This window comes from Centruroides sculpturatus, unplaced genomic scaffold (assembly GCF_000671375.1).
Source record: "Centruroides sculpturatus isolate CEXI.00-Female unplaced genomic scaffold, Cexi_2.0 scaffold1555, whole genome shotgun sequence".
NCBI lineage: Eukaryota > Metazoa > Arthropoda > Arachnida > Scorpiones > Buthidae > Centruroides > Centruroides sculpturatus.
Genome location: NW_019385729.1, coordinates 129,485 through 144,206, shown reverse-complemented (window position 1 = coordinate 144,206; position 14,722 = coordinate 129,485). Strand labels below are relative to the sequence as shown.

The 14,722-nt window shown below is 23.2% G+C and overlaps 1 protein-coding gene across 1 annotated transcript in view; it reads left to right on the top strand.

Annotated features, from left to right (window-relative positions):
• The first annotated feature begins 1,156 nt into the window (after positions 1-1,156).
• The window catches only part of LOC111641596 (putative thiamine transporter SLC35F3), a 54,461-nt gene continuing 40,895 nt past the window's right edge, over positions 1,157-14,722 (top strand). The window contains exon 1 of the mRNA XM_023387781.1: positions 1,157-1,619. Coding sequence (XP_023243549.1) covers positions 1,262-1,619 — 358 coding nt within the window. The 5' untranslated portion in view covers positions 1,157-1,261. The remainder of the gene's footprint in view (positions 1,620-14,722) is intronic.

The following is a 14,722-nucleotide window of genomic DNA, read 5'->3' as shown; positions in this document are numbered from 1 at the left end:
ATAAAAAATTTAAAATTGTATTAATATATTAAAATAAAATAATTATTGATTAATTTCTTATATTGTAATTTTTAAAATTACATCTTCTTCAGTTATTTCATCAGATTTAAAAGAAATAATTATAATTTTTCTTTGGTAAACATTATTTAAATTGATTCTGATTTATAATTTTCTCTTTCTTTTCTTCTCTTGAATTTTATTTTATTTAAATTTTATTTTTAAAACTAATTTTCAGGATTTAAAAATAAAAAATTAAATATTAATTAAAAGTTATATATTAAATAAAAACATTATATACTAATTTTCATATCAAATAAGATTTAATTTTTTGTTTTCTTTTGTATGAAGGAAAATAAAATAAGTAAAAATTATAAGGTCTTATTTAAGTAAAAATAAATTATGTTTACTTTGAAAGATTAATTTATTTTAAATTATAAAAATAATTAATTATAGATTATTAGCAAATAAAAGAAACCATCAATAAAAATTTCATTTAATAGAAAAGCATTTAATTAAAGTTTTAAAACATTAGAATTAATTTTGAAGGTTAAAAAGAGTAATTCGAAACATTTTTAGAGGGAATTTGTTTACCAAAAAGCGTAAAATCTATAATAATTCATTTTAAATATAGAAATTTTAAATTTAGTAATTGTACTTAATAAATAAAATTTACAGTTTTAGAACTTTTATTGACATTATTAATAAAAATATACGGTAGATTAAATATGTCGATATTTCTTATTACTCACATAAATACTCGGAAAAAAGAAAAATAAGTTTATGTAAAAAAAATTTAAATTATAAAGTATAAGCGAACTTTTTATATAACGAATTAGCAAATAATAAAATATTAAAATATTTTAAATACTTAATTCAAAAATCGCGTTAATATAAATATTTAAAACACGAAATTTTAAATGATACAGAACAAATCTCAAATTCTGACTTATTCTTTGTATTTAGATAACACAGAAGAAATTTTCAAAGTACAGTCGAGATCTTTTAATAATAAATAAATAAATAAGAAATTGTGAAAGCTGTGCTAATATAAATGTTTAGAAAACAGGACGAAGCTTGTTGAAGCGGGGAGGAGAGTTGGTGTAATTGGCGCAGTCGCAGTGTCAGAGCACCTAGTGAATACCTTAACCAGTAGTAGTAGTAGTTGTGTGTGCGCAACCGTCAAAGTCAGTCCCGGGCAGACAATCCGAAATCCTTGCTATGGTTGGAATGGTGGCAATGTGACTGAACGGTAATCTGTTAGATGACTGCAGACAGATTGACCACAATGATTAGAGAGGAGGCTATACATACACGCCCGAAATCCGTCCGTTCTTCTTCAGCTAAAACGAGGGTACCTCCTGCAGTTGTTATCACCGATGATTCTGATACTCCCGTTCCAGTTACCGATATAGCGTGTAGCCTGTCCGATTCTATAAGCGCTCATAATGTAAAATGTGACGGAAACTCCTCTGCTAAATCACAGACTCTTGCTGACAACGATAATAAACCGAACGGCGTGTGTAGCATTCGTAGCAGCGGTGGTTTAGATATAGACATTGTGGCACAAAGTTCACCCGCCACCGAACTATTAGGTGAATCGAATCAATCTACAAATCAAGGTAAGATGGTTCCTCCTGCTCTTATATAACCGACATATTTACAATGTCACCCATCTGTCAGTTTCGGTTGGGAGTGTGCGTCTAGGTTGGCTCTGTAGATCGAACTGTCAGTTTCCTATACTCGTTAATAGCTTTGTTAATTGGTTTTTTTATGCTCTGATCGATATATTAGCTCGTGTAAAACTATAGTTAGATAATGACTCGGTTATAGATCGATTTGATTAGTATGGGTTCGGATATGGATCGGTAATGATAAATGACAGATCGCACACTGCAAATGTCAAAATGCGACAGTTTCTTACTGAACCCGAAACGTTTTACACGGTTTATATATTAAATTTTCATGTAGCAGTAAAGTTAATTCTAGATATTTAAGTAACGCTAAATCAACATATGGTTTTTTCGAATTATCTTACACTACCTATAAGAGAATGCGAGAAAGAATAAGAAAAAACTTATAAATCTATATTTAATATATTATTCCTTGTTTTTGTTATATTACTCAGAACAATTATTGCAATGTCGGATTTATTTTGAAGAAAAAACAAGTATAGTCAACTCTGTTCTAATGCTTTAAGGTTTTGTTTACGCTGAATACTCGAACTTTCGAATAACTTAATTTTTTCGCTGTCAAATGGTCTATTGTTTTAGCGGCTGCCGAATTCAATCGAATTAATTTATCATGAGACTACATCATAAAATTCAATAAAGTTTTTTATTTATTTATCTGCCATTATTTTCTAAGACAAAAACCATCAGTTCTATTGAAATATTAATCTGATACTGCAATATCTCTTAATTGTTTTGAGCAATATATACTTCACTTAACATTATCTTACTCGATAAATAAAGCAAACTATATATATATTTTGCCTTTAATTTATACTAAAATTCAATTCTGAAAGAACTGAACTTTAGTGCAATTGCAAATAAATTACATAGTTTAAGTATTCGCTTAATTATTTTGTTTTTTCTGTATATTTATATATATAATTGCATGATTTAATTCTTAAACACATTTTAAGATAATATATAAAATTATGTATATTATTATCATTATAATCAAAAGAGTATCTTAAATAAATTCAGATTGCTGTTATAAAGGCATTATTACTCTAAATAATTAAGTAATGTTATACCGAAATAGTTTTATACTTTTGATGATATAATCTATAAAATATTAATAAGAATAATAAAATATTAATAAAGAATAAAAGTGTTTTAAAACTTGCCAGAAAATTATATGCTTTAAAAAATCACGTTTTATATTCGAATTTATATAAGAAGTTTTAATGCATAAAAATTTATTTTGTAGTTGCTTGGTATAAAACATATTTATAGAAATATTGTATATTGTAATTTGTTTACATTCTGAATGTTAAAAGATCGATATTGACTAGAAGCCGTCAAAACCAAATGTGGTTGAAACACGATTCAATATTTTAGAATGCTAACATTTTGATTTTTGGGTTAAAAACTAGATAAAAATCAGTTATTTTACTTAATTTTAGTGAAATTTTCAGATTTTTCCATCTTATTATAGATATAGGAAGAAAAAGAAGAGCTAGATTGCAAATTTGGCAAGGAGACTTTGAACATCTTCCAATCTTTCGCATATCTTAGATCGATACTGTAAAAGTCAGTAACGACATTCTGACACGTTATCATCATCAACAGTCATTTCTTTCTCTGTTTTTATTCTTTTCATCACAAAATCCAAATTGTCAATAATGTGAAACGTTAAAAAATAATGCACACTTTTAAGGAAAGATTCTTAAACATTTGTTCATCACCATCATCATTATCACTTATTATCGATACTCAATAGTAAAATCTGTAATGTCTTCACACAAAAATAGAATAGTTTAACCGAAAAAAATATTTTTTGTAGAATAATTAAAAATTAATTATGTTAAATATACATTTTAAATTTGTTTAATACAAAGAATTTATTCCATCACAACTCATTGTCTTCAGCCAGATGTCTCGCTAACAATCTGGCTAATGTCCAATTTATAAACAAACAACGAATTTAATTAAACATTTTCGTTTCAATATGGTCTTACAAGTGCATTATATTTGACATATTTGTTTCGTTTTTTTCTGTAAATAATTTTTTTAAATAGAAAAATGTCATTTAGCGCTACTAACTACAGTTATCACGAACAATCATTGAGGAGGTTATTCTTTAATCATTTCACCCCTAAAGAGTTAAAAAAAATATGTAAAAATATTCATAAATATAGTAGACAGCTATTTGTTATAATGTCTTCTGATCAATTAAATCGTAACTCACAAATAACTTAAATATTTCAGTCGTAATATGTCAGAGAAATCGCTTTGTGATGTTTAATGATCCACAATAGTGTAATGGAATCTTCCATGTATTCAACTAATGCTGATGATAGATAAAATTGTTTTCTGAAAATGAGCAAATTATTAGTTTAATTTTGATATAGAAAATGCATTAAATGTAACATTTAACATTTAACATTTAATACTTTATTCGTCACTAAAGTTTAATTATTTAAAGGGAACAATATTTATGTATTTATTGTTTTTCCTATTTCTAAAAAAAATAGTAATATTTTACAGAGTAGAGTTTTACTATTTTAAATAATAGTATTAGATAATTCACATTGCTTAGAAAAATATTATAATAATTATTTTAAATATAGGTATACACTCTTTTGCTATCAGGAAAAATATGATGTACAGGGGCAAGACACTACTAATTTGAGATCGAGAGCATATATTTTAGATTAAATAAATTAAAAATATGATTAAAAATTTATTGTGACACAATAAATAATTGCTCGTTTATAATAAAATATATGTAGAATTTAAATGCAAATTTTATATCTAAACCTGTTTATTTTTTTTAATTTAAAGGTTTTAATTACTTTATTAAAATAATTTGAAGTTGATTTACATAATAATTGATGAATGAACTTAAAGATTTGATAGATTTCACTCAATAACCTTAAGTGTTTAGATAACATTTTTGCGTGTTATCTAGACGAATAGACTGAGAAAAATCATCTTCAATGTCAGCTGTTCTAAATCTCTGCATAAGAGGTTTTTACATAATTTTACATGTTAGAGTTTGTTTAAATATACAAAAAATTGAACTTTTTATATCGTTTTAAGGAGAATAACCTATTATTTAAGAATTATCTTATCGAAAATCGATAAAATAAGATAAATAAGCAAGAGTGCTGTATGTATTTTTAAGTAGGGCGTTTTTTATGCCTTTATTTTATGCCTTTCTCCGTGTTTATAGTATATTCAGCCACGAAAATGAATATAATTATAAACAGAATAAGAATATCTTGTTTAGAAATCTTTATAATATTTTTATTTATAATTTTTTATTCTTGTACAGTAAACATGGTTTGCTGAATAAACATGATTAATGATCAACATTTTAAAATGTGTTATTTTTTAAAATAATTTATCCTAAAATTAACTTTCGTTAAAACTAGAATTAAAGTTAAAACGTTTAATTCTCGTTTATTTAAAAGAATAAAAAGTTCTTTTCAAGAAATTAAATAAAAAAAAATAAACATAGTTTTTAGTTTTTATCGTAAAATTAAATTGAGAATTCTTTTTTTCACATATATATAAAAATATGTTTTTTTTTTTAATTTAAAATATTTATTTTAAAAATAATTTATTAGTTCATCCGAAAAATAAAACATTAAAAAAATCCCAATTATAATAAATTATTAAAATGCATTTTTATAAATAAAAAAAACTTCTATAGATCATTATTGTTTTTGGTTATTGTTCTTCTGAAAAGAAGAAATTGTTCTTTCTTTTAATAGAACCACTTCATTTTTGGAAGATTTATCTGGCTCTTGCAGCTGTCTCATAAAGACTTCTAGTTCTTGTTCAATATCACAATCTCTTCTGATATGCTACTTATTTCTTCTTCCAAACACATGTATTAGATATCCCATAGATCAGCGTTGCTATGTAAAAAAAATAATCAAATATAATTTTACAATCATCAAATTTTATATAATGAACCCTCAATTTAGCGCATAGAAACGAATAGAAACTTTTGTAAGCTTAAACTTTACGTCTACATAAAGTTAGTAATAAATTAATCGATATATAAATCTGACTTAATACAGTTTATTATTTAAATTGTCGTATGTAGGAACGATTGATTGAGACATTATTATTAATTGAGTTTGAATAATTATAGTAATATTAGGGGGACCAAATTAGAGCGTGCGAGTCTACATTCACCCTATACTACTGGGGATAAAGCCACTAATACACATGCATATATTGTATATGCATGTGTATTAGTGGGTTTGTCACGTTCAAATTTTCTTCTTTTACTTTGATTTTTTCTTAATTTNAATTTTTTTTTTTAATTTAAAATATTTATTTTAAAAATAATTTATTAGTTCATCCGAAAAATAAAACATTAAAAAAATCCCAATTATAATAAATTATTAAAATGCATTTTTATAAATAAAAAAAACTTCTATAGATCATTATTGTTTTTGGTTATTGTTCTTCTGAAAAGAAGAAATTGTTCTTTCTTTTAATAGAACCACTTCATTTTTGGAAGATTTATCTGGCTCTTGCAGCTGTCTCATAAAGACTTCTAGTTCTTGTTCAATATCAGAATCTCTTCTGATATGCTACTTATTTCTTCTTCCAAACACATGTATTAGATATCCCATAGATCAGCGTTGCTATGTAAAAAAAATAATCAAATATAATTTTACAATCATCAAATTTTATATAATGAACCCTCAATTTAGCGCATAGAAACGAATAGAAACTTTTGTAAGCTTAAACTTTACGTCTACATAAAGTTAGTAATAAATTAATCGATATATAAATCTGACTTAATACAGTTTATTATTTAAATTGTCGTATGTAGGAACGATTGATTGAGACATTATTATTAATTGAGTTTGAATAATTATAGTAATATTAGGGGGACCAAATTAGAGCGTGCGAGTCTACATTCACCCTATACTACTGGGGATAAAGCCACTAATACACATGCATATATTGTATATGCATGTGTATTAGTGGGTTTGTCACGTTCAAATTTTCTTCTTTTACTTTGATTTTTTCTTAATTTATTTATTTACAAATATAAGAAAAGGGGCGCGGGCCCCTGGGGCCCCTCCTTGATTACGCTATAGATATAAAAACGCCTTCAAATACCAAATTTAGTTGTATTTTATTAATATAGATCAATTTTATATTCACTGATATATATATATATAATTTTTCTTATATCAAAGTTTAATTACCGTAATGTTTTTAAGTCGAAAAAATAATATATATAGTACTGTACATAACAAAATAAATATATTATTTTCTTGACTTAAACACTAGAGTAATTAAACTTTGATATAAGCGAAATTTTATCATTTAAAATATTTTAATTTGTAAGAATATTCTGAATACTTCTAAATGGGAAATGTTTCAATAATAAAAATGACAATAAAACTTAGAAAAATATCTTAAAAATTTAAAGATTTCGTGATTGAATCTTTATTTTTTTAAAAAAGTAAACAATTTTACGTTGTAATGTTGTAAAGTTCGTTGAATAATTAATAATCATTTTCGAAAGATTTTTTTTTATTGTCTAAAAATAAAATTTCGAATTGTTATTTTGAAATATTTTTCTACTTAATTGCTTTCTAATTTATTTGTTTTACGAAAGATAAACTTTTATACAATAAATAAACATTTGTATCTATTAATTTGATGGTTTACTGTAAAAATCGTACCGTGTTTATCATGATTAACAAAGAATGTTTTCTCAATCGTTCTATTTTTATCGAGTTTAATTTTCTTTATGAGGTCATTATATCAAATAAACAAATTCTTAATATAGTAAGAAACGAGAACAATGACATTTAAGTTTATCCAAATACGTTTATTAAGATTCTTGTTAAAATTCTCTTCTAAATAACTAACTAAACTAACCATGGCCTTCAAGTATAAGCTTATAAGCTTTCACTCCAGACCGAAATTACATATTTACAGCCTAATTTTTTATTAAGTAGCGAGGAAATGTCACGTATATGTTTATAATTTAATGAATAAGCACGTGTATATATTTTTTTCTTCGGAGGGAAGGAGACCCTTCGTAGAATGAGGCCTTAAGCTATAACTTGTAGCTTATAACTTGACTATAAATAAGTTCCAAGTTCTTAAAATTAAATAATAATAAGGAGAATTATTCTTGTATTTTATCTCAGAACTTTTACGAGTTTAAAACTTAGAAATAACAGCAAAGTTTAATTTTTAAATACTTTAAAGTTCGCTGTTTACTAGCTGCATATGTTAACATATGATTTTAAGTGAAATTTATACGTTTATAAAGCTGTTTTTTGGAAAAAATCTCGGTATTGAATTCATTCTCTATTATCAGAAAGACCATCATCATGTGAAACTCGTTACTTTTTTTTTCTACAAGATCTTTATCATTTGCTGAAGTTCCATTACGATAGCTTGTAATAGAAAAAAGTTCAATTTATTTTTTGTTGTTTCCATAGAAAATTGAATTTTTATTTTTAAATGCCTTTTTTTTGTTGAATAAAGCGAGGAGAAATTTGAATTTTTGTTGGGACGTATAACATATTTTACTTTATTTATTTATTTTATAATATTAACGACGAAACAACTCGAATAAAGATCTTCAAATATTGAAAATAATTACTTAAATTTATTGAACGTGTTTTTTTATTTTTTTTCTAATTAAACTTGTTTGTTTGTTAAAGCTTATATGCTATTTTATATATCGATTTATAGCAATTAAATGCGGATAAAGCTGTCATTAATTAAAGCACCCTTCTGGAATAGTCAACTGTATTAATTGAAAAACAACTTTTATTGTATTTTTTTTTCTGAATAAATATTCTTATCGATAAAAAATAAATGTATTATATTATCATTAATTAAATATCGAGGAAAAAAATGATTATATTTTAATTAATTGTCTGAATAATTAAGTATAAAAATAAGTTTTTGTTTTATTACTTTACATTATAAAAAATATTTTTTCGTGCTAATAAGCTTGAAATTTATTTTACATCATCATAAACTTGCATTGATTTTGATTGAAGCACACAAATCCCATATATTGTAAATTAAATATAATAAAATGTCGATTAAGTAAAGCTTGTTATTTATAAAATGATTTAAACTAGATTTACTTTATGTTATCACTCTATCTTTTACATAATATTTTAAGATATGATTTTAACCTTTAATTCCTTCTTTTACTCGCTTACAATAAATATTTTTAAGGTTTAAAACTCGTATTAAAACGTTTTATGAATTCTAAATTGCTATTTAAATATATAATAAAAATATTTAAAATTCATCAGTTTAAAATTTTATATTTAATTATATTTAAGGGTATTTTTAATACTTTTTACTAGTAAAATAATTGTTTTAATTGTCAGTTATATAGTCCTTTATAATACATCAAAATATAAATTAATAATAATTTAATTTATAAATAATTCCTGTATAAATTTATATTTATTCCTGTATAATTCCTGATGCGGGATTATATGGAAATTATAAATAAATTCCATATAATCCCGCATCAACTCAAAGATACATGNTGATAATTTTATTTAATCTTTCAGCAGGGGCGAATTCTCTGTGCTTGCTTAGCATGCTTAAGAGAATGTTTTGACTGTCAATATACTTTTTATATGAGAACAAATATTCAATAATAATTTATTCTAACTTAGAATAAATTATTATTGCATATTTGTACTCATATAAAAAGTATATTGACAGTCAAAACATTCTCTTAAGCATACTAAGCAAGCACAGAGAATTCGCCCCTGTCTTTCAGAAATATTTTATAAAAATATACTTTTTTTAAAGAAAAAAAAGATGCTACATTTTTAGGGAATAATTTAATATCAATAAAATATTTTCGTTATGAATAAATAATATACAAGTTATTCTTATTTGCATCAATACACGAGCATTACAATTCTTTATAAATAAATTCGTAAATTTTTATAAAATAAAATTGTTATTATATATTGGAAATTTACAAAAATAAATTTTGTTTGCAAATATTTAAAGTGAAAATGGTAAATCAAATATAAATTTCTTTTTTATTACTTTAAATTTATAATATTTAATAACAATTTTATTTTATTTATTTATTTTAAATCAAATTTAAACTTCATTTTTTAAAGATAATGCATTCTGAAAACGTGTTCTGATTCTATATTAGTGTTACTTTTCGTCTTTAACTTGGATATTTTAATTATAATTACGAGCTTTGAAATTATTTTATAATTTCGATCACAGAAAAATTTTATAATTTAGTAAAATACTTTTAAAGAACTTATCAATCTTTGAAATTAAATAGATTATACGTGATATTACATTACTGTAATTATCTTTAAGTATTTTCCTATAATAACAACAATAATAATAAAAAGATGAAGATATTTATTGTATCTGTGACTCTTTCTCGAATGACATACGACGTATAAAAGACAGGAAACATTACGTCTTAATCAAAAGATTTATGTCACACTACAGAAAACGACAGTAATAAATGCATATCTATAATCAGTAACATTTTAAATGGAGATATATAAATTAACAGCGTACAAGCTTGGCTAAACAATTATTTTTAAAGGCTATACCTTTATTTTTGTCTGTGCACTTGTCTTCAATATCAACCGAATATCAATACCATAATAATAGAATACTTTATTTTATATTTAGTAAATCTTGTTTCTATGTCCCGTTTTCTATTATATTTTCAATAAATACCATAATCTGTATAGCAAATATAAGGTATAGTAGCCCACTTTACGTGACCAATAAGTTATATCACAAATAGTATTTTCAAATGTGCATGTTGTTATTATAGATACGGGTGCAGCATTTCGATCTGCTCCTAAACGGGACAGACTGTACTATTTCTATACACAGGGAGGGACTACGGAAGAAACGAATTAAGATATTTCTTGACAACACTTGTTAAAATTAAATAAACATTTATTTAAAAAATTTTTACAACTGTTTAAAATGTTTATTAAATCAGTAGAGCATTACGTAGCGACTCTAATGTTTCGCATTGTTTCCGGCTTAAAAACTTTTAAAAATATCGTTTTAAATTAATATATTAGAAATAAAGTAATCAATTCTAATGTTTTCAATAGATATAAATCATTTTTTTTTAAATTTAATTGAAAAATATTAGTTTGGAAGAATCCCAAATAAAGTTAGAGCATAAGAATGTCAAATCAGTTTCGAAAATTAAAGCATAATTAATGTTAAAATTCTTTTTTCTAAATTGATTATTTCGCTTATTTATAGTAACTAAATGAATATAAATAATAAATAAATAAATAAATATTATAAAAGAAATTCAAATTATTTCGAACTATAACGAAATTCCGATTAATGCAGGAGAGGAAGAATTTGATAAATATATTTCCCTGATCGTTTATATAAGCGAAAGAAGATTTTTAAACAATTAAAGGAGATTAATGATGTAAATAAAAGTAATTTCGATGCATTTCCGAGAGGCATTATATAAAGAAAGGAATAATCTTGTACTTGAAAATAAGGTTACGGGTCAACTCTAGACGGGGACATCAAAATCGATACCGAGACATTTGTTAAATCGTTGGTTTGATGGAATAAAATGCAGAATCATTATAAATCTTCCAACACATTAAAATTCTGCATTTATTTTTTTAATTTGTATTATAAATATTTAAATTGAAGTTATTATTTTGACGAGACAAATCAAATTACCAACCTTACGTAGCAAAATTTCTGTTCGATACGCTGATTATTAAGGTAATCAGCTTATTGACTAGAAAAAAATTAAAGTATTTAATATTAAAAGAAATTTTAAGTTTATATTGTTAGTTTCCTTTTAAAAATATTTAAAAGGTGAGTTAAAGTGAAAATATAATTATGGAAATAATAATTTATCACTTTTATCTCATAGTCTTACTGATAATTTTATTTAATCTTTCAGCAGGGGCGAATTTTCTGTGCTTGCTTAGCATGCTTAAGAGAATGTTTTGACTGTCAATATACTTTTTATATGAGAACAAATATTCAATAATAATTTATTCTAACTTAGAATAAATTATTATTGCATATTTGTACTCATATAAAAAGTATATTGACAGTCAAAACATTCTCTTAAGCATACTAAGCAAGCACAGAGAATTCGCCCCTGTCTTTCAGAAATATTTTATAAAAATATACTTTTTTTAAAGAAAAAAAGATGCTACATTTTTAGGGAATAATTTAATATCAATAAAATATTTTCGTTATGAATAAATAATATACAAGTTATTCTTATTTGCATCAATACACGAGCATTACAATTCTTTATAAATAAATTCGTAAATTTTTATAAAATAAAATTGTTATTATATATTGGAAATTTACAAAAATAAATTTTGTTTGCAAATATTTAAAGTGAAAATGGTAAATCAAATATAAATTTCTTTTTTATTACTTTAAATTTATAATATTTAATAACAATTTTATTTTATTTATTTATTTTAAATCAAATTTAAACTTCATTTTTTAAAGATAATGCATTCTGAAAACGTGTTCTGATTCTATATTAGTGTTACTTTTCGTCTTTAACTTGGATATTTTAATTATAATTACGAGCTTTCAAATTATTTTATAATTTCGATCACAGAAAAATTTTATAATTTAGTAAAATACTTTTAAAGAACTTATCAATCTTTGAAATTAAATAGATTATACGTGATATTACATTACTGTAATTATCTTTAAGTATTTTCCTATAATAACAACAATAATAATAAAAAGATGAAGATATTTATTGTATCTGTGACTCTTTCTCGAATGACATACGACGTATAAAAGACAGGAAACATTACGTCTTAATCAAAAGATTTATGTCACACTACAGAAAATGACAGTAATAAATGCATATCTATAATCAGTAACATTTTAAATGGAGATATATAAATTAACAGCGTACAAGCTTGGCTAAACAATTATTTTTAAAGGCTATACCTTTATTTTTGTCTGTGCACTTGTCTTCAATATCAACCGAATATCAATACCATAATAATAATAATAATAATAATAATACAAACTTTTAACAATAATAAAGAAAATGAATCGAAGTTACAGAAAGATCGATCAAAAACTTTTCCATTAAAGCTAATGAATTATTATACTTTATTCAATAACGCATTTACCAGTTTAAATTAATTTTTGTTAATTTTTCACTTGTAAAAAATAAAATAAATTATAAAAAATAATTTATTTCTGTAAATATTTCACAAAGAAATCAAAAACAATTATATTCTTTATTATTATTATTTTTTTAATTTTCCCGTTAGTGCTCGTTGTTTAGACATTTATATGTAGTTATAATTACAAATTCTAAAACTTAGTTTGTAATTTTATACAAATTAACTGCATTTGTAAGCTTACTTTGTAAATGCAATTATGTATATAATTATTATCATTTATAATGCACGAGAAAGAATAAAATGTAAAATATTTTAAGTTTTAATGCTCTTTATTCCTTAAAACTTTTTAAATATATTTTTAACAGTATATACAACAAAATTTCTGAAATAATTTTATACATTCTCTTATTAATTTTTAAATATTATTATACGAGAAGCTTCACCATAGCCAGAATATATTTAATATAACGTGAGGAAACTAATAAAATTCTAGTTGTATATTTAAAAGTGACTTCACCCTATGTTAGTGACAAATTTATTTTATACTTTTTCTTAGATAAATGTATTTATTTTAACCTTTTAAATGGAGAGAAATAGAAAAAAAATGTAACAGCAATAGTAATACGAATTTTTTATTCGTATAAAATTTTAAAATTTACAGTTTTATTATTGAATTATAGTAACAAATTCGTCATTAGTTCTATATCTTATAACGATTGCTGACCTCTTATTTACTGTCGGGTAATTTGTCAAACTATTCTTTGAACAAGTGTCCTTAAAATGATTGATAACCAGAAAAGTGTAGCATTTTATCTATATATCTTTTAAAAAAGCACACTTAAATGCAAATCTTATTATAAATAGCACTCTTATTCTCAAATTTTTACACAGTAAACTTTAAATTTTTAATTATTAAACAAGGTAATTGTATTAACTACATCTACAAAACTTTAATTAACTTTAAAACAATTTTATTACTTTTTAAAGTTTGTTTAATTAAAATTTTAAATTTTATTGTTAATTTTATTATGTTTTTATTGCATAAAAACATCCTGTTATCAATTATAACGTTAATCAATGTACTGTACATTTTAAAAAAATATATTAACATCATTTTAAAGGAAAATATTGTAAAAATTATTAAAATTTATTTAAATATTTATATTTTATTAACAGTAATTAATATTAACCTCTTTATTATGTAGTTATATTTCTTAAATAATTTATTTTAAATAAGATAAGGTATATACTACTATAAGATAATCGCTTTTATAGGAAAAAAAATTCAAGTTATATATTTTTAGATTAAAACAAAATTAAAATTAATACAAATAAAAAGTTCCTGCCATTATGTTGTTAAAAATAAATTTATTTATATTATAGTTGTTTTTTTTTTGTACAATTAATTATTCAATAATATTATAGATTCTAATGGAGCTCTTATCTTAAATTATTCTTACATTATTAAAATATTAAGTAATTTTTGTCAAAAGAATAGTGTTTAGTCGAATGACGTAAGTAGCTACGTCAAGGAATGAAATGATATTTTTAGTAGCGAACAGAATTGAACGAATAATATTTCCTGGCTATTATAGAAACTTTCTTCAATAAGATCGTTCCAGTTCAACACTTCACTGAATAATCCTAGAGTTTTTTTTATAGTCCATAAAATATTAACACTTCGTTTTTTTATTCTTTTTAAGCAAAATCAAAGTTTTGAAGGTATTTTTTTTATTTAAAACAATGCAAAAAAATACAAACTAAAGGAGTGACTATATGATAATGAATTATAAATGAATAAAAAGTAATATAAACATTGTAAATAATTTTAATTAAAAATTAATTAAATTTTTTGGTTATTATTAA